The 21,805-nt window shown below is 41.7% G+C and overlaps 1 protein-coding gene across 1 annotated transcript in view; it reads left to right on the plus strand.

The window, feature by feature from the left end:
- Window positions 1-677: 677 nt before the first annotated feature.
- The window catches only part of EFCAB14 (EF-hand calcium binding domain 14), a 45,552-nt gene continuing 24,424 nt past the window's right edge, over window positions 678-21,805 (plus strand). The window contains exons 1-3 of the mRNA XM_066269278.1: window positions 678-1,870; window positions 3,692-3,840; window positions 10,952-11,097. Coding sequence (XP_066125375.1) covers window positions 1,689-1,870; window positions 3,692-3,840; window positions 10,952-11,097 — 477 coding nt within the window. The 5' untranslated portion in view covers window positions 678-1,688. The remainder of the gene's footprint in view (window positions 1,871-3,691; window positions 3,841-10,951; window positions 11,098-21,805) is intronic.

A 21,805-nucleotide genomic window follows, 5' to 3' on the forward strand; every position in this document is an offset into this window, starting at 1 on the left:
AAACTGCCAGAATAGGCGTGACAGATAAAATACAGGATACCCAGTTAAATTTGAATTTAGATTAAAAAAAATTTTTTTTCCAGTATTAAGATGTCCCAGAACCTGTACAGGATATACTTACACTAAAAAACTATCCGATGTTTATCTGAAATTCAAGCTTTACTGGGTGTCCCGTATTTATTTTATATTTGCTAAATCTGGTGTCCCTACACAGGAAGGCAAGGACACTGGTTATTTTGCTCATTGCTCCGGCGCCGGAACCGCTCCTGACACGCAGTAAGCTCTCAAATATTTATTTATAGAATGAATGACTGTGTTCAGCGGGTCATGAATCTGCAACACGCCTAAACTTTTAAATAAACAGCCTGCGAGTGAAAAAGGCGGAGCTGCGAGGTTGGGTAAACTCAGTTCACAACTAGGGGCCCGGGCGGCTGACAATCGGCTGACAAACTTTTCTAACAAGTGGAGCAGCTGGGTGCTTTGGATGACTCCAAGCCAGCCGCTCGGAAAACAACTCCACAGATCAGGTGAACGATACGCCCCGTTGGGGGCGGGGCCTCCCCACCTGCAGGCGGGACCCAGCCTACTCCAGGGCCCAGGGCCCTTTAACGCCCCGCCTCCCCGCCGCCACTAGTGCCCCGGGTGTGGCGTCATCAGGAGGGTGGCCAATGGAAACGCGGCTTACTGGCAAGCGGCGCCGGTTGCTGCCAAAGAGGAAGTGAGCTGGAGCTGTAACGATGGCCCGGGGCTGGGACCCGCGGCCGCCTCCGCCGCTACCAGTGCGTCCGGAGCAGCCGCAGCCGCAGCAGGAGAGGGGGCCGGAGTCGCGGCGGGAATGGCGGAGGCGCGTGTGAGTTGACGAGAGTCGCTGGTTCCGGAACACCTCAAACTCTGGGCGGGAGTTCTTCAGGTGGGCTGAGCCGCCGTCGCCCCTCCGCACGCGCCCCCAGGCCCCGACAGCAGTGCTGGGGTCTCTCCTGGCGCTTGAACGGCACCTCTCAGACCCAGCCTTCCAACCCGGGCGCTGCGTCTACCTCGGTCGTGGGCTTCCTTCACACTCAGGACAGAGGCCGGAGGATCGTGAGCACCCCCGACTGGTGCATTGTTTTGTCGCCCAGGCCGTGTCCGTGTTGTGGCACTGGGAGCCCCCTCCTCTGCCACCTCTCCAGCTTGGGAGGGACTAGCGCGTTCCCACCGTGTCATTCTGCGCCTCTCCCTCCCGCATTCAAGAACAAGTTTCTTTTTCTTCTCCATTGAAAATCCTGTCTTGGGAGCTCGAAACACCCATTTGTGTGCCCTTCTCCAGCTCCTGGAGCGCCCTTAGAAATATTATCTACTTGTCAGAGCTGAGAATCGCTTGTTCTTGACTTGGCTTTTTATCCCCTTTGGGAGACAAAAGTCCCCTTAACACCCTCTTAACTGACACTTCATACCCAGAACCTTATTCGTTTGGATCACCAGCTTCCTGGCCATATCTATGTGATTTCCCCCACCCACCTGAGTTCTCTGGGCTCCAATCTCCAGCTCCCAGCGGATCTGGTCAGTCCCACCCTTGGGTGGGAGTGACCAGGGGGCTCTGGCCCAGGATCCCCACCCTGGAAGGCAGCTACAAGGTAGCAAGAGAATTGGGCGTCGGGTACGAACCTGGCAGCTCAGGAGTGGGTGCTCCACTCACCCCACACAAGAAGATGAAAAAGCGTAAAGAGCTCAATGCATTGATTGGCTTGTCTGGGGACAGCAGGAGAAAGAAGCCCAAGAAAGGCTCAGGCCACCGCCTGCTTCGCACTGAGCCTCCTGACTCAGACTCCGAGTCCAGCTCTGAGGAGGAAGAAGAATTCGGTATAGCTGGAAATCGCTCTCGCTTTGTCAAGTGAGTGATCCAGTGGTGAAGGGTGGGATGGGAAAAAGACATCTTGCACCGCCAAGGGGACAAATTGAAGAGAAAAAGTGAGTTCTTATGAACAAAAAACTATAGTCCTTGGAAGGCAAAGAGGGAGAAAAGTTGTTAGGGAGGAGGTAAGTTCAGATTTTGAATAAAGGCTTGAGTTAGAGGTCTGTCTATAAGTTTACAAAAAAGAACTCGGAATCTAGGGTGAAAGTGTAGACTTCGGGAATGTGCCAAGAGCCCAGAGAGACCAAGTCGGAGAAGCAAAGAAGCTAAGAATAGGAACATAGGAGTGGAGCAAGCTAAGAATAGGAACATAGTGGAGCAGCTTTTGGAGCTAGCCTTTTTTTAAAGTGTAGGAGAGACAGGGACCTTAAGACTACACTGTTTACTTTTTGCACTCTTTTTTTTTTTTTTTTTTTTTTTGTGGCAGAGACAGAGTCAGAGAGAGAGGGACAGATGGGGCAGACAGACAGGAAGGGAGAGAGATGAGAAGCATCAATTATTAGTTTTTCGTTACAGCTCCTTAGTTGTTCATTGATTGCTTTTTCATATGTGCCTTGACTACAGCAGACCGAGTGACCCCTCGCTCTAGCCAGAGACCTTGGGTCCAAGCTGGTGAGCTTTGCTCAAACCAGATGAGCCTGCGCTCAAGCTGGCAACCTCGGGGGTTTCGAACCTGGGCCCTCCACATCCCAGTCCAATGCTCTATCCACTGCGCCACTGCCTGGTCAGGCACTTTTTGCACTCTTGATGGGCCTGAATCTTGGTTATGAGAGAATATGGTGAGGATGTACCATAGAGGTATGAGCCTTGAAAGTAACTGAATGTGGAAGACAGGCAGTCTTTTCCCAAACCACCAGACAAAGCCAGTAGTGAACTTTGACGACATTGATGAATTAGGACACAGGGTAGGGTAAGGGGTGAAGGGAACCTTGAAGGTGCCTTGGATCCTCTCAGGGAGTACATTTTATAAAGAGTATTCTGCTGAGAATGTGGAAGCAAAGGCCAGGCAGAAGGTTGAGGTGCTAAAAGAGATTAAATCCTTTGATATTTGCTTGTTTAGTGTCTCTGTCCTATTTTGTTAAAGGAACAATTTGGCTCGAATGAACTTTGTCAGATTAGGTAGTTAAAGGCAATCCTAGGTTAAGGTTGTGAAAATCTGATGAAATGAAATAGCTCCACTGTATTTATTACCCTTTTGGGTTAGTTTAGACCTTGAGTGTTGATTGAAGTTTGATGTGAAATCTAACCTCTTTCTATGGCTTCCTTTTTTCTAAGCCAATAAGCTAGAATGAACCAGGTGTCCATTTAAACCTACAGTTCCTATTTCTTTCGTTCCACTTGCAGTAAAACTTGCTCGAAAGTTTATGAAGTTTCCGTAAACTAAAACAGGGTCCCCTGGAGTGAGCATGTATTGGACAGACAGATGGGTAAATTATAGTGCAGAGAATCTCTGGTCTTTACACTTTCCTAATATGAGACTGTTTCCAAAGACCTGAATTTATGGTGATGACAGTGAGCTTCAGTTCTCACAGGTGCTTCCTGTGGTCTGAAGGACGACCCTCTATTTCATGTGAATTTTGAAACACTTGTACTGAATCGATGAATTCTTCATAGGTCATATTATTTAGTTATTTTCAACTTGCTGTTCAAATTTAAGGTTTGTTTAACCCTATATTTCCTGTTAAATCAACTGGTTACATTTAAAAAGATAATTGCATAGTAACATATGTATTCTATTTTTAATAAAGTTGTGCTCATAATCACTTTTGTACTCCTGGTTGAATTTGTTCTTGTGATCAGGGAAGACTATTTACGATGCTGCAAGATCTGTTATCCCCTCTGTGCTTTTGTCATCCTTGCCGCCTGTGTCGTGGCCTGCGTTGGCTTGGTGTGGATGCAAATTGCTCTGAAGGAGGATCTGGATGCCCTCAAGGAAAAATTTAGAACAAGTAAGTGATCTCATATTTCAGAGTATAATCTTGGATTCTTTTCCAGGATCTAGGACAAAGTGGATCATGCTGAATTAAAGAGTTTTGCCCATTGGTGAATTAATTATATATTATACATTTTTTTCAACATTTTGATACCCTGTCTTAGCTGTCAGCTTAAATACAGTAACAGTTATTTGTTTTAAACACAAACAAAAAACAGTGCTTATGCAGGACAAATAACATCTGAAAAATGGCAGTAAGGCCAACACTTAGGGTACAAAGGGGAAGCATTAGGTCCAGGAGTCTAGAACCTTGGTTAACCTCCATCTGTTGCCACTTTATACCTCCCCAAGTACAAAGTGTCACTAAGTAACACTTGAGTTATTTCCTTCCTCACAGAGCCATTTGAGAAAGAATATGGGAATCTGCAAAAAAACAAAAGTATAGGATCATAGGAATGAGCAATAACAATAAATATAGCCAGCATTTATGAAATGCTTACTGTGTGCCAAGTAACAAATAAATATTTGTCTCATGATTGAGTTTTAAAGTTTTTAAGAGTTTTTTTAATTAAAGAGTTTTATAAACTATAAAGTTGTATTTCACACATCCAAAGTACTTTCTCTTTCTTCTTTTCCAAGTGCGAGGAGGGTTGAAAGACTCCCACATGCGTCCCAAGCGGGATCCACCCAGCAACCCCCATCTGGGGCCAGTGCTCTGCCCATCTGGGGCCATGCTCGCAACTGACCTATTTTTAGCACCTAAGGCAGAAGCTCCATGGAGCCATCCTCAACACCCAGGCTGATGCGCTTGAGCCAATCAAGCCATGGCTGCAGAAAGTGGGGAGAAGGGGGGAGGAGTGGAGAAGCAGATGGTTACTTCTCCTGTGTGCCCTAACCAGGAATTGAACCTGGGACATCCACACACTGGGCCAGTGCTCTCCCACTGAGCCAACCGGCCAGGGCCCAAAGTGCTTTTTCTAAAAAATGTGTTTTGCATGATAGCTTCTACCAAATTTAACCTAAATATCTTCCTTCCTTTAGCAATACTGAAATCTTTGGTTCTAGATTTCAAAGGCTAATTTTCTAAGTTAAGGAATAAGTTCCAAGTTAATCACAAATACCCTAACCTTAGCATCTTTAACACACCAAGAAACTGACCACCAGGCTTTCTCAGTCGTGAAGAAATCTGGCCTCAGAACTGGAATTAGAGTTGTTTTCTTCCCATCTTGAGCCTTAGGACATTACAACATCCTTGCTCTCCTTCACTACAGCTTCCCTTTGCTGCCTGCAGTTATTCAAGTTCTGAACCTGAAATAGGCACTGCTAACCCTTAGTGTGTTGATGACATTTCTAGTGGTGTTGCTTGGAAAAAAAATGTTGAAATACTAACTTTGGTTTTCTTCTGAGTTTTTGATCCAGGTAGTGGGCTTGGATAAGTAATAATTCTCTTCCAGAAACATCCTGACCTATGTGTTTTATCAACCAGTGGGGAACAGGATAGTGTAAGAAAAAATGAGAATTGTACTCTAGTTGTTGTCCTTCCTTAATGGTTGTCCTTAGCAGTATTACAAGGTGTTTCTAAGGCCAGTGTTTATGTAAGTAGTAAAAATAAGGAAATGAGATTCTCAGAAACAATGTTTAACTATAAATAACCACAGAAGACACTTGTCTATGCCATCAGCTCTCCTTAATTAGTTGGACTTCCTAGGTTTATGTTACAGCTTGTTTTGATCACATATAGAATTATTTATTTATACATTTCAGAAACATTGCTCAATTCTACCTCTCAGATTCCCTTCTATGACTCCTCTGTGCCTGTGTTTACCAAGACACCCATGTAATTTATACCTTAGTTTTTCAGCAAATTTTGTTGTCTAGAAATGCACATTTAAAGGGTATACATGTAATAGACCTGGTAATCCATGAGTCAACAAATATTTACTGAGCAGTTGTTAATACCAATTCCTAGAAATACTATATTCAGAAGATTCCAGGAATTGTACCTTGGACTGTGAAGCCTGCTTTATATCATTGAGCAACATTCCCCTGAGACCCTGACTACATTTGTCAGCCAGCTGAATGTAGCCGATTTAGAATTGTCCATCCAGCTGCTTTGTTGGCTTTGGTTTACTGCAGTAGAAATACCAGCACCTGTAATGTCTAAAGCAGGACTTCCTGAGGGATAGGGCCCGGGGCATATTGTCAGTCCATGGGCTGAACCATTGTGGACCATTTGCCCAAGAGTTTTTTGTGAAATCCATTACCTTGACTAAAAGAGGTCAATCTTATAAACCTTAAATAATGTTTCTGCTTCAGATATATTTTTTTAATATATATTTTTTAATTTATTCATTTATTTTTACAGGGACAGAGAGAGTCAGAGAAAGGGATACACAGACAGGAACAGAGAGAGATAAGAGGCATCAATCATCAGTTTCTCGTTGCAACACCTTAGTTGTTCACTGATTGCTTTCTCATATGTGCCTTGACTGTGGACCTTCAGCAGACCGAGTAACCCCTTGCTCAAGCCAGCGACCTTGGGTCCAAGCTGATGAACTTTGCTCAAACCAGATGAGCCCGTGCTCAAGCTGGCGACCTCGGGGTCTCGAACCTGGGTCCTTCCGCATCCCAGTCCAACGCTATATCCACTGCACCACCGCCTGGTCAGGCCAGATATATTTTGATAAGTTAATTTTTACTCCTTATTTTTCACTGACTCCAATAAGACCATCTGCTGATCTGACTTTAATACTTTTTTGAAAAATTCAGAGCCTGTTTTTCTTTAGTTCAATAAAACTTCCAAGAGACTTGTGAGGAAAGGAGGTTGGGTTCCTGAAATAACTAAAATAGGAAGCAAGAAAGATAGGCTTGTTATTTTTTCCTTGTGTTCAAGGAATAGTTTGATCCTTATGCTAAAAGTAACTGGTTCGCCTTAAAACTCTTAGCTCAGTATCCTTTTTCCAGAACCATATCCTCCAGAAGACTTCCACAGTTATTCTAAAGAAGATTCTATTCCCAACTCCCCCTCTTTAAAGTCAGTCAACTCTGAAACACTAGAGTGGCAGAAAGGAATTTGGAAAAGAAGGAAAGTATTCATGAAATAAGCATCTCCTTTTTGGTTGTACAGGCAGAGTTTGGTCATTTAGTGCAAAGTTAAAATGGTTTATGCCAATGAGGGTATTAGGGTATAAGTTTGTGGGGTTTTTTGTTTTTGTTTTTTTTTTAAAGAGACAGAGAGTCAGAGGGATAGACAGGGACAGACAGGAGAGATGAGAAGCATCAATCATTAGTTTTTCGTTGTGCATTGTGACACCTTAGCTTTCTCATATGTGCCTTGACCGCGGGCCTTCAGCAGACCGAGGAACCCCTTGCTTGAGCCAGTGACCTTGGGTCCAAGCTGGTGAGCTTTTTGCTCAAACCAGATGAGCCCGCGCTCAAGCTGGTGACCTCAGGGTCTCGAACCTGGGTCCTTGGCATCCCAGTCTGACTCTCTATCCACTGTGCCACTGCCTGGTCAGGAGGTGTAAGTATTTATGATAACTATAGTATACTAAAGGGAGTGCTGGTCCTAGGAGCAAAAGGTTTATTGAATCCTGGCTTGATCATTACTAGATGTAAAACTTGGACAGGTCACTTACTCTGTCTGAGCCTTGACTTTCTTATCCATAAAACATAAAGACATTTGTGCTAGCAAAGCACTTTGGGCATTCTTTTGTCATAGCACCTATCGCACCATATAGTAACTCTGTGACAGTGCCTTGCTTCCTGCTGAACTGAGAGCTTGAGAGTCTTTTTATGCAGTAGTGCTGAGCGCAAGGCTGGGCACATGGTACAGGCTCAGTAACAAGTTTAATAGCTCCATAAAAGTTTATTGCAAACTACAAAGACATAAAATATTACTATTGGCTTTATGTGTCCTCAGGTTATATGCAGAATATACAAAAGTTGCTTTCCATGTTGAAAGAACATGAATAAGTTATAATAACTTGTTTGTTTGCTGCACTTCCTCCCATTTACGTAGTCAGAGTGCCTTGACTTGTCTCTCCTAACTGGCCCAAATCAGATAGTAAGTATGATCCTTTTGTGGCTCATTCAATCAATCCTCAGGACCCAGAAAGTTTTCAGGGCTTGTCAGCTTTATATGTTTATTACTTAATAATTATAACCCAAGTTATTTATGTGTTTGTCTTTCACTTTTACCTTCTACTTAATTTGTATAGACTGTGGGAAAGGGAGGGGCTCCCCCTTCACACACATATTGTCTTAGGATGTTTGACTACCTGAGAATGCCAGACCTGTGGGATGAGTTATTTTGCAACCTCATTGAACATGTAAAAGATGTCACTGAAATGCTAAGTGCTGCATTAACGTAGACTGATAAAATGTCCTTATTGTATGAGATTGATGTGGCCCTACAAACCATGTGTAAATCAAGTGTTACATTAAAAATTAAAAGTACTTAGGGAAGTCTGTTTATAAAGAAATTCTTTAGTGTATATTTTTGGAAGATGAATAAAAATATCTAATTTAGCCTGACCAGGCAGTGTTTCAGTGGATAAGAGTATTGGCCTGGGATGCTGAGAACCCAGGTTCAAAACTCCGAGGTCTCTGGCTTGAGCATGGGTTTACCAGCTTGAGCACGGGCTTCCCGGCTTGAATGTGAGGTCATAGACATGATCCCCTGATCGCTGGCTTGAGCCCAAGGTCACTGGCTTGAGCAAGGGGTCACTGGCTCAGCTGGAGCCCCCCAGTCAAAGTACATATGAGAAAGCAGTCAATGAACAACTAAGGTGCCACAACTATGAGTTGATGCTTCTCATCTCTCTTCCTTCCTGTCTGTCTGTCCCTGTCTATATCTCTTTAAAAGAAAAAAATATATTTTAATTCTGATTTTCAGATAGTAGGCTTTGTTATAATAGGGATATCACTATACCACCTCCCCCCCACTACCCCCAATTTGTCCCTTCTTGATGGTTGTTCTTTATGATCTTTAGTTGAGTTTGTTTCATTTTCTTTGTTTAACCTAATAGGCTAACATTATCTCCATTCTATACCCTAGCAGGCGTCCCCAAACTAAGACCCGCGCATGCGGCCCCCTGAGGCCATTTATCCGGCCCCCTGCTGCACTTCTGGAAGGGGCACCTCTTTCATTGGTGGTCAGTGAGAGGAGCACTGTATGTGGTGGCCCTCCAACAGTCTGTGGGACAGTGAACTGGCCCCCTGTGTAAAAAGTTTGGGGACCCCTGCTACAGTTATTTCACTGAATGAGTATTTGAGTTCTGTGTACTTAGCACTGTGGTGGGCCCTGGAAATACATAACAAATAAGATTTGGTCCCCGTTCTCTTCCAGCTCTCTGCCAGTCTGGTGGAGGAGACAGATGAGTTTATAGTTCCAGCACAGTGTGTTAAGTGCTTGGTAGAGTAAGGAGTAATAAAGAGGTGGCGGTGGTCCAAGGTGGAGTCTAGTTATTCGTGCTGAATCTTGAATTAAGCAGGCTAAGGCAGCAGAAAACAAAGAAGGGACCAACTAAGGGTATCCAAGCATAAAGAAGAGAATGTACGGGGTCACTGAGGTGTAAAGAGGTTGATGTGTCAGGAAAATCTGCTTGGCTAGAAAGTAGATTGAAGAGGTAGCTAAACTGATGAGAAACGTGGTTGGGAGGTAAGCAAAGGCCAGATTTATTCAGTCAGTAATACTTACTGGGTGCCTGAAATGTACCGGGTATATTCTACATGCTGACCATGCAGAAATGAACAAAAAATGTCTTGGTACTTATATTTTAGTAAATTGTCTTAAGTCCTATGTGCCGGTTTTTGGTATTAAAGAAAGCATATAATAACTAATCTGGCACTCTTTAAAAAATGCTTTAAAAAAATGATGTAGGTTTTATTCTGGAGTTCCAACCATGGTCAATATTTTCCAGGAAAAGGAAGAATACTCTTTGAGAAAGCACTCTTTCAGGCCTCTGCCTTCAGGCTGGCAAATTTCTGAACCATTCAGGAGATACTGCTTCCCAAAGGAAGGGCCAAATACCACCCTGTACTTCACCTAGCATGTTCCTTTGTCTTCTTTTACTTTGAGCATTTGGTTTGACTTAAGAAACACTGCAGTTTATAAAAAAGATGTAGAATCTTAGTCCTCATAACAGTACTTGAAAGGTAGTAAGAACCCACCTTGCATTTACCAATCTGAGATAGAAAAAAGTGAACTTAATGCACTTAGAGATATAACTTACGATGTCACCTGGAGCATTAATGGAGTAGGGTTTATAAGTCTTCATTGACTAATCAAAAAGCTCCTCTATTAAGCTGGTCAATACTTAATACTTATTTGTTACTTACCGTATGCCTGGCCAGTTGTGTTTAGTACTTTACAGCCATTCTCTCACTTGATTCTAAAAATCCTGTAAAATGTGTTTTATTTCTATATTGGTGAGGAAGCGGAGCTCAAAAAGTTGAGTGATTTTCTCAAGGTTACAGTAAGTTACAGAGTTCTGATTCAAGTCCAGCTTTTACTGCCAATATTTATCATTATCATTTTCAGCCATCTGACTTTTAAAAGTTGTATTACCAGTAATGAAAGAACCCCTGTTAAACGGGAGCTTTAATGTTAAAGAACACATTTACATGAGTAAAGAATGTGTGTGACTGATCAGGGGTGGCGCAGTGGATAGAGCATCAGACTGGGATGCAGAGGACCCAGGTTCGAGACCCCGAGGTCGCCAGCTTGAGCGCGGGCTCATCTGGTGTGAGCAAAGCTCACCAGCTTGGACCCAAGGTTGCTAGCTTGAGCAAGGGGTTACTCAGTCTACTGAAAGCCCACAGTCAAGGCACATATGAGAGAGCAATCAATGAACAACTAAGGTGTCGCAACAAAAAACTGATGATTGATGCTTCTCATCTCTCTCCGTTCCTGTCTGTCCCTATCTATCCCTCTCTCTGACTCTTGCTCTGTCTCTGTAAAAGAAAAAAAAAAAGAATGTGTGATTGGTATAAATTTACCAATATCCTTCCAAAGTTAACTTTTATGAATCTGTCTGCTTTTCTACTGTATGAACTTTTTTTTCTTCTTGGAGTCATGAGGGAATTTTATCGATATTCATGATTGTTCTTATTTTTGCTTTTAGTGGAATCTAATCAGAAAAGTTCATTCCAAGAAATCCCCAAACTTAATGAAGAACTACTCAGCAAACAAAAACAACTTGAGAAGATTGAATCTGGAGAGCTGGGCCTGAACAAAGTCTGGATAAACATCACAGAAATAAACAAGCAGGTAGCAAAAGTGTGATTTTATTTCTATGCAAGCTGTGAATGTTGAGCTTTGTTTGTTTGGTCTGAATTTGTAGGTATATGGAACTCCAGCTTGTTTTAGTTTTTGAAATAGTTTTTACATACTATGATGCCAACACATTCAGGTAAAATAGGTAATAGTTACGCATTTACCAAATAATTAAAATATTAACCCTTTCTGTAAGATAGTTTTACAAAGTAGAGCAGTTTAGAGGGAGTTGGAAATGCTTGAGTCTGTTCTCCTAAGGAGCAGTGTAGGTATCAAATTTTTTTAAAAGAGTACCATCTAACCCACAAGAAAAAAATAGCCTATTTTTATTAGACAGTGAGAGCTTATTTTGTTTAATAGAGTTTACAAACTTATACAATCTTGAGGTTTAGTGCTATACACTATACTAAAACCATCTACAGCCAATGATAGTTATTCTAGCATAGCATAGGAGGAATTGGCAGAGTTGGTTAAATACCTTGGCAAAGCAGGCAAATCTCAGAGGGAAAAGTTTTCCATCCCTAAAAGAAAAAAAAATTTTTTTTTAACTGAGAGGCAGGGAGGCAGAGACAGACTCCCACATGTGTCCTGACCGGGATCCACCCAGCAAGCCCCTAACAGGTGATGCTCTGCCAGCTGGACTGCAGCTCTGTTGCTCAGCAACCAAGCTATTTTAGTGCTTAAGGCCAAGGCCATGGAGCCATCCTCAGTGCTTAGGGCCAGGTTTGCTCTAACCATTTGAGCCACGGCTGCAGAAAGGGAAGAAAGAGAGAGAGATGGGGGGGAGAAGGGAGAAGCAGATGGTCGCTTCTCCTCTGTGCTCTGACCGGGAATTGAACCTGGGACTTCCACACACTGGGCCGATGCTCTACTGCTGAGCCAACTGGCCAGGGCCCTAAAAGGATTTGATTGAGCATTGCATATGTATATAGTTGCCACTGGGCAACTGTAGCCCATACCCTCAGGTTTTGCGGTTTATTTAGGAAAGCTATGCATTGAAAAGATAACTCAAGTACCAAATGAATCGTACACCTGCTAAGTACTTAAAAATAGATATGCCGTCCTCACTGGGGCTGAGAGGGTATTCTCTTCCCCAAAATGAAGTTACCAAGCTCAAAATCAGCCAGTGGCAAAGAGTACTGTTTAGGATAAAGGGCTTATGCATATTTCTGAAGCTACCCTCACCTTTCAGCAGTAGTGCTGGAATGGGGCAAATCATCACTGAAGACCCAGATATAATGGCCTTAGGCTACAGCTTCAAAACTTACGCCTACAAACCACAAGAAGGAATGTTTTACATCATTATCCAATAAACACATACATACTTGTAAATAAGTTTCTGAAAATATTAGCTTACACGTAATATCATGATGCCTTATGATACTTTATCTTCTATTCAGTTCTATTTCACTTTCGAAAATCATTTGTGAAATAATTGACTAATTGCAGTATTTATCCTTGGACTCTTAGTATTTAGGAAAAAGTAAGTATTCACGCTTTTTTTTTTTCCAAAAAGAATAGGATAAACTGTGACCTTGTATTCACAGAGCAAATGAGCAGTTTGGCCAGAGATTAAATCAAGTGAAAATTGACCACGGTGATGCACTGGGGGATAATTAGCATCTCTCATGGGCAAAGCGAAGATCCGGTTTAGATAGCCATCATGTTTATAGTTCTGAGCGAGCATGAGATCTTTCAGGATGCAGAGCAGGCAATGTCAGCTATTTCCCATCTCCTTGTAAATATCAGAAGAGTCAAAGGGGAAATTTGTATTTGGTGTGAGAGGACACAGGGCATTTCAGATCTTTGTTACCTATTTTGTTTTCTCAGTTCTCTTTAATTTGGAATCTAGAAACAAAATTATTTTATTCCTGTCCTTGCTGTTACTTTTAATGCAGAAAGTACCTGAGAAGGAAGGTATGCACAAAAGTTTACTTCAGTTCTTGGGCTTCATTTATAAAACTAGGAGAGATTGAACTGAAACTGTTTCCATTTTAGTTTCAGTAGATCTTCAGAGATGATGGGACCCACCAATGAAACCAACATGAGGGAGAGAAATTCTCTGTGGGCGTGAGGGCGGAGGAGCAAGTGGTGTTAACAGAGCTTTATGTTGGTCCAAAGGGAGCTCATTATTTTCTGAGTAATTTTCTAAAATTGTTACACATCTCTGATGGAGAGGCACTTGTCTTAGACCAAAATAGGTATAAAAATAAAATTAATATTTAAGTACATTCCTATATCTAAGGGTAACTGTCAATTAAGATGCTTTTACTTGGGCAACTTTGCCAAGGCCACCTTGAATGCCATTTCTGAGACCTACAGCTATCTCACCCCTGACCTCTGGAAATAGACTATTCACCAGATCTCCCTGTCAGGAACTCACTGACCCATCTTGTAAAGACCCACCCCAGAGTTTCTGTGTAGAAATCTCAGGCTCCAGCTGTGGCCACCACATAATCTTATACAATAAAAATAAAACTGAATTAAGCCTGTTTAAAAAAAAGAAAGAAAGAAAGAAAAAGGTTCTTTTAGTGACAAGTTTTTTTAATTTTTTTTTTTTACAGAGACAGAGTGATAGATAGGGACAGACAGACAGAAACAGAGAGAGATGAGAAGCATCAGTCGTTTTTTGTTGTAACACCTTAGTTATTCATTGATTGCTTTCTCATATGTGCCTTGACTGGGGGGGCCACAGCAGACAGAGTGACCCCCTGCTCGAGCCAGCGACCTTGAGTTCAAGCTGGTGAGCTTTGCTCAAACCAGATGAGCCCGCGCTCAAGCTGGCAACCTCAGGCTCTCAAACCTGGGTCCTCCACATCCCAGTCCGACACTCTATCCACTGCACCACCACCTGGTCAGGCTAGTGACAAGTTTTTTAAAGCAGTTCAAAGTGGCCTAACAACAAGAAAACTTATTAGCTCAGTTAACAAGGATAGTCCTTATCACAATGAGTTCAAGTTTATGCAGTCTGAAAAAAAAAGCCATTAGTTTGAAATAAGTTAAAATCAGATTTTGCATTGAAAATATCTTTAGTTTTAAAATCTCATTTACTTTTCTGTTTTATTTATGAAACCTCTGATTTCATACACATGCCCATACTCAACCACTGTAGGGCATCTCCTCCCTTTTCTTTGAATTCAGCAAATGTTTAATGCAGTGGTTCTCAAACTTTTTTTTTAACTTTTTTTTTTTTTTACAGAGACAGAGTGAGAGTCAGAGGGGGATATAGACAGGGACAGATAGGAACAGAGAGAGATGAGAAGCATCAATTAGTTTTCGTTGCGACACCTTAGTTGTTCATTGACTGCCTTCTCATATGTGCCTTGACCGTGGGGCTGCGCGCTCAAGCTGGTGACCTCGGGGTCTCGAATCTGGGTCCCCCGCGTCTCAGTCCGACGCTCCATCCACTGTGCCACCACCTGGTCAGGTGGTTCTCAAACTTTTTGATGTCAGGGTACATTTAAAATCCTACAAATAATTGTAGGCACACTGTGTACAAATTTCTGAGAAATATGTTATAATAATTAAGTCAGATGTTAAAGAAAAAAAACATAAAGTCCAAGCGTGCTTTTATGGTAATTAAATGAAATAAATATGACAAAATTAAATTTATTCTGATATTAGAAAACATTTTTATGTTACATTTTTTGAGTTATGCTTTTTAGAATTCATAAAAAAGGGGTTAAAAAATAAAAAACCGACAAAAAAGTTATCTTTTTATATATATAGATACATTCTTAGTAAGATTTAGTAAATTTGGCAGGTCCCAGTGTAAATGTATTAGTTTTTTCATTCTTTTTTTTTTTTTTTTTTTTTTTTACAGGGACAGATAGAGAGTTAGAGGGATATATAGGGACAGACAGGAACTGAGAGAGATGAGAAGCATCAATCATCAGTTTTTTGTTGTGACACCTTAGTTGTTCATTGATTGCTTTCTCATATGTGCCTTGACCGTGGGCCTTCAGCAGACCGAGTAACCCCTTGCTTGAGCCAGTGACCTTGGGTCCAAGCTGGTGAGCTTTTTGCTCAAACCAGATGAGCCTGCGCTCAAGCTGGCAACTTCAGGGTCTCGAACCTGGGTCCTCCGCATCTCAGTCCAATGCTCTATCCACTGCGCCACCACCTGGTCAGGCAGTTTTTTCATTCTTGTGTTTATGAGAAACATGAGCTTGATGTGTCCTAGCTATTTCTTCAATGTTTGGGCATATATTTGAAAGGCAAACTCGCATTTCCTCGTCAATACATTAAAAAATTCCTCTCTTTTTACTCTTAATTGTTTTGAGGGTAGAAAATCCTAATTCACATAAATAGGATGTTGAAAATTGTAATAAAATGTTCAAAGCTTTTTTAGATATTGCCACATATTCTTCTTTTATAGAAATCCAAAAGACTTTAAGAGACAGTTCCTTATGTTTAATAATCAATCCACAATCAGTGGCTATAGCTGCCAGTTCTTCTTCTTCTGTTAATGTTAAACCAAAATCACTTGAAGCTTCCATGAATGGGTTTCTAGTCTAATCGTATTGGTCAGTGTTAAGTGATGGAAAATGCTATAAATTAAATTCTACCTGTCAGCATTTAAGTCCTATTTCATTTACACTTAACTTTTACTCACTTCCAGAATTGGATTCTTCAGTATCATGCTTTTTGAGAAATCTATCCATTTTATTTGGGTGTATTTATCTAAAAATAATATAATGATGTGTTAATAATAAATATAATAATGGTGTGTTAACAAAAAGAGTGATATTTCCGTAATGAAATAGTATAATAGAGTAACTGGAATTATACTTATATCTCGGCACGTGCCGCAAACAGCACAGCTAGTAATTCCAGGTCCTGTGTGGGAACTGTGTGGAATTAAGAAAATATGAGGTCAGCCTGACCAGGTGGTGGCGCAGTGGATAGAGCATCAGACTGGGATGAAGAGGACCCAGGTTCGAGACCCTGAGGTCGCCAGCTTGAGCACAGGCTCATCTGGTTTTAGCAAAAAAAAAAAAAAAACTCACCAGCTTGATCCCAAGGTCACTGGCTTGAACAAGGGGTTAGTCAGTCTGCTGTAGCCTCCCCCCCCCCCCCCCCCCGTCAAGGCACATATGAGAAAGCAATCAATGAACAACTAAGGTGCCACAACAAAAAACCGATGATTGATGCTTCTCATCTCTCTCTGTTCCTGTCTGCCTGTCCCTATATATCCCTCTCTCTGACTCTCTTTCTGTCTCTGTAAAAAAAAAGGAGGGAGTCAGGAGGGCCCTGTAATAGGTGCTGGCAAGAACAAAGTGCACCCAAAAACTGTATCTTGCTTTATAGGGCAAAGTGGGCCATTAGCAAATCAGTGAGATCTTTGATCATGTTTCCAAGACAACCCAAGAATTTTACCAAGTGCAGAAAACCCCTACCATACATATCTTCTTTACACCAAGCAAAGGATAGAATAAACTTGCCTCCAGTCTTTCTGGGGAACATGGGGGGTAGTTTAAACAATCCAGCACCACAGCTTAACGGCCTTTTGCAACCTAATCAAGCAAGTGAGTGGGGGGTTGGGCAGACTGTCAGTTTACAGCCAATTCCCCACACCTCTGTCTCCCAAAAATCTAAACTCCAAAAACCCTATTGGTTTTTTGGTCCCCAACAGGCACATATTTCTCTGAAATACCATAGGGCGCACCTGGAAATCTTCTAGGGCAGTGGTCCCCAACATTTTTTGGACCAAGGACCAGTTTAATGTCAGAAAATATTTTCACAGACCAGCCCTTAGGGTGGGATGGATAAATGTATCACATGACCGAGACAAGCGTCAAGAGTGAGTCTTAGACAGATGTAACAGGAAATCTGGTCACTTTTTTAAATTGTTTATTTATTTATTCATTTTAGAAAGGAGAGAGTTAGAATGAGAGAGAGAGAGAGAGAGAGAGAGAGAGAGAGAGAGAGAGAGAAAGGCGAGAGGAGCAGGAAGCATCCACTCCCATATATGCCTTGACCAGGCAAGCCCAGGATTTTGAACCGGTGACCTCAGTGTTCCAGGTCAACGCTTTATCCACTGCGCCACCACAGGTCAGAGCTGGTCATTTTTTAAAAATAAAACATTGTTCAGACTTAAATATAAATAAGACGGAAATAATGTAAGTTATTTATTCTTTCTCTGTGAACCAGTACCAAATGGCCCATGGACCGGTACCGATCTGTGGCACCAGGGGTTGGGGACCACTGTTCTAGGGTGCACCAGTGCGCCCTGGCGCACACTTTGAGAACCACTGGTTTAATGAGCTGCTTTTATGGAGTTAGGCCTTGGGATTCCTACCCATTAGGCTCTTACAGTCAAATGGAGGAGACGGAAAAGTAAATATGTAATTGTTAAACAGCCTTATAAGCAATAAGAACCCCTCCGGATAAGCAATGTGGGAGCATTTTTTAGTTATGTATCTAATGCAGGCTGGCTGGCATCAATCAAGGCTTTTCAGATATCTTGAGCTGGCTCCTGAAGGGCAAATAGGAGTTTGCCAGATGAATTCTGCAGAAAGAGAGAGGGTGTCCTCATTAGTACACTTGATCATTTGCAGATTCCTATTTGCAAATTTGTAACCCCAAAATCTGTACTTGTGGTGCTTTCACAGTCATTCACTGACAGACATTCAGTGGTGAAAATTTTGAGTTGCCCAATAGGAACATTTCCAGTTGAGGTCAAACAAGGCCTTGTTTCAACTCATACTGTAAACAGGTTTACTTTTCATGATGTATTTATTGGCACGGTTTTTGCACTTTTGTGGGGGTTTTTTGTTATTGGTGTTTTTTGTTTTTGTGATTCCACTACTTAAATGTACATTTAGCATAGTGCTGACATCTGTCTAGTATTGCTAAGTGCAAGAAAGCTGTGTTGTGCCTTACAGTGAAAATACATGTGTTAGATAAGCTTCATTCAGGCAAGAGTTCAACAATATTAAATAAGATGTCTTTAAAAGAAACACATAAAACAAAGTTAAGTAATATATTAATCAGTTGACAAAAATGTTGTGACCAAAGGGTTCGCAGGAACCCACCTCTGTACTTCCCTTAGGAGCAGTGGTTCAGTAATCACTAATTCAGTGTTTGCTATGAATTTTTAGAACAGATATTTTCAACCTTTTTTGTCTTATGGCACACATAAAGCTAATTACTAAAATTCTGTGGCATACCAAAACGTATTTTTTGCCAATCTGACAAAAAAAAAAAAATGGGTATAATTTTGATTAAGTATTAACACCAGACGGCTATGATTGTGTTTGCTATTGTCATTTTTTTTACTTGACACTCTAAGGGAAAAGAGGTCATTGCCCCTGACTAAATAGGTATTGCGTGTTTTAAAAATTCTTGTGGCACAGCAGTTGAAAATCCCTGTTCTAGAACATATCTACAGTGAATAACAAGAATTGACTATATGTCCAAAACCAATAGACAAATGAAAAATATAGTGTGGGGGATTTTTATATTTCATTATGGCATAGTTTGGTGGAAGGAGGCCAGAAGTAAGGATATGTTAGCAAAAGTCATCAAGGGCCTGAGTGCGTCATCTTCTGTAGTATGCTCTGTATCTTTTTTCTTGGCACTTGGTCCAGAAACTTTATGATATGACAGTCAGAGTAGTCCCCCCTTATCCAAGGGGAATACGTTCCACAACCTCCAGTGGATGCCTGAAACCACAGATAATGCCAAACCTTCTATATATTGTCTTTTCTATGCATACCTATGGTAAAGTTTCACTTATAAATTAGGTGCAGTAAGAGATTAACAACATTAACAATACTAAAGAACTATTATAATACAATAGTAAAAGTTGTGTGACTGTGGTCTCTCTCTCCAGGATTTTTTGTATTTTTCAGTCCAAACCTATTCCTGAATCTGTATAATCATCTCTTGCAGGAAATGGCTGGGTGCCACTCGTTTCAGGGGACACTTCATTGAAAGTGTTTGTTAGGTTCAGTGCTTTCTGGCACAACACATTGATATGAGTCAGAACACGCTTTCTGTTCGTGTCTTCCATCCACAAATATAAATGCCATTTCCATCTTACTTAAGCCCTTATTGTGCACAGGGGCCATAACCTTTGCACTTTCAGGTGTAACAGCAAAATTAGCACAAATTTCTTTTTCCTTCACAATTTCACAGATGTGAAATTCGTTCTGACAATAGATTTTAACCTCAGCATGTGATTTTTTTTTTTTTTTTTTGCTAATGGAGAACTTTTACTTTTTTACTTAAAGGAAACACTTTACAGCTTCTCTGGCATATCCAAATTGACAACACACTACTGTTGAGCGGTGAGACCATTATTAAGTAAAATAATGGTTGCTTGAATACAAGCACTGCAGTACCATGACAGTCATCTGATAACAGAGAATTAGTTTATTTCTGGAATTTTCCATTTAATATTTTTGGGCCACAGTTGACTGTAGGTAACTGAAACCAAAGAAAGCAAAGCTGAGTATTATGGGGGGGACTACTGTATCTGCGTGTGCATCTAATTACACTAGAAGATTATACACTGTATTTCGTGCTTTAAGCATGGTAATGGCAATGATGATAATGATGGCAATTAAGTTGATAACAGCCATTCATTAAATGCCTTCTTTGTGCAGGCAACTTTTTAACTTTTAGAGGCACTACATGTGAGATATCCTTTTTTTTGCTTGTATGAACCTACACAATAGGAGGTGGTAGCTCCATTTTACTGATAAGAAAAATGAGATTGAAAGAGGTTAAATAGTGTGCCCAAGGGTCACACAGCTGTGTCGCTGTGCTCACATTAAAGTATACAAGTCCTGGCCCTGGCCGGTTGGCTCAGCAGTAGAGCGTCGGCCTGGCGTGCGGGAGACCCGGGTTCGATTCCGGCCAGGGCACATAGGAGAAGTGCCCATTTGCTTCTCCCTCCCCCACCCCCTCCTTCCTCTCTGTCTCTCTCTTCCCCTCCCGCAGCCAAGGCTCCATTGGAGCAAAGATGGCCCGGGCACTGGGGATGGCTCCTTGGCCTCTGCCCCAGGCGCTAGAGTGGCTCTGGTCACGGCAGAGCGATGCCCCGGAGGGGCAGAGCATCGCCCCCTGGTGGGCAGAGCGTCGCCCCCTGGTGAGCGTGCCGGGTGGATCCCAGTCGGGCGCATGCGGGAGTCTGTCTGACTGTCTCTCCCTGTTTCCAGCTTCAGAAAAATACAAAAAAAAAAAAAAAAAAAAGATTAAAGTATACAAGTCCTAGGTGTAAGGTATTTTTCCCTGCCAAGATGGAAGGAAGGGGCCAGAGCCACAAAGTGTAGAATAATAAAAGGCTTTATTGAGTACAGCGCACATCCCGCCTGACGAGGTTCCCTGGCCCCGAGAAAAGATGGAGGCAAGGAGTCGCAAGGATTCAGTCACAAGGATTCAGGGAAGTCACAAGGAGTGACCCGTGTGAGAGCTATTTAAAGGGTCCCTAGAGTGGTCGAGCTAATATGACATGGTGAAATCTCACTGGCTGGCAGACAGTCGCTGTTTTCCAAAGGGTTCCTGGGAAGTTTCTTTTGGCGCGCTTGGTTGTGGGCGGTCCTAGCCAAAGTTTGCGGGTCTGACCTTTCCCCATTATCCACCTACCTTATACTAGGTGCCTGGGTTTTTTTTTCCAGTTTTCCTTTCTGCCTTCCATCTTTATATCCCCTATAAAATGCAGTAGGTGCTCAGTAGATGAGGTTGAAAGGATGTGAGGTCAGTTTCCTACTAAAGCCATAATCATTCATCATTGGTGGCTGGCTGTTTTAGTAACTTTTTTGCTTACTATTTAAAGAACACTTAATTTTAACTCCCAAAGCAAAAAAGCAGCCTTTCAGATTTCATAGTATAAAATGGTGTGGAGTGGCTATTTTTAATTTTGCTAATGAAAAGTCATGTAATATGCATAAAAGTCATGACTCATCTTTTGGCTGGATTTGGGTTCTTTTCTTAATGGTTTCTACTTAATTCAGCTCTTTAGACTAAATTATAGTGTGTGACTTTCAGAGATAATTCTGTAACGCTTGAATCCAATCTGACATTCTAGAATGTATCTATCAGAGACCACAGCAGTCCCAGACATAATGGGAACATGCCCCTTGTCTCTCCATTCTAGTTACACATGTAGCTTTGATGTAATTTTCCATAGATTGTGGCATTATTCCACTCTTAAGAAAAGAATGCTATGAGATGGAATCCAGCTTTGCAGTTTTTGGAATATAGCTGATTCCTAATGATCAGTGCAGACCAGGTCTTATAAGTGAGTAAGAAGTCCTAAGTGATGTTTGGTAATTAGAGAGTTAATGATCAGCTCTCCAGAGCATACCCTTTCAGTAAGACAGCTGACACCCAGGCCTAGAAAGTTTGAGGCAAGGGTAGAAGTAGAACGGTGCCTCACCTTATCCTGTTGGCATTGGCTTTCAGCTGCTTCTCTGGTTTAGGGGAAATGGTAGCTGCCAACCAGCCACACTGGCCATTTGTGAGGCCATTACTATTCTTGAGAAACTTAATCAAACAATTACACAAATAAAGAAATCATTATCATTTTGAGAATTTCTGTGCAGAAAACGTTTTCCTGGGCATATTCATGCAGTTGCTTCCTACCTATTACCCAACGCCACACTCACCCTTTTAACCTAGGAAGGATACCTGTTTTACTTTTATGGGTAAAGCTCTTACTTTTCCATCAGAATCTAATTGAGGCCTACTTCAA

Source organism: Saccopteryx bilineata, chromosome 3 (assembly GCF_036850765.1).
Source record: "Saccopteryx bilineata isolate mSacBil1 chromosome 3, mSacBil1_pri_phased_curated, whole genome shotgun sequence".
NCBI classification, from domain to species: Eukaryota; Metazoa; Chordata; class Mammalia; order Chiroptera; family Emballonuridae; genus Saccopteryx; species Saccopteryx bilineata.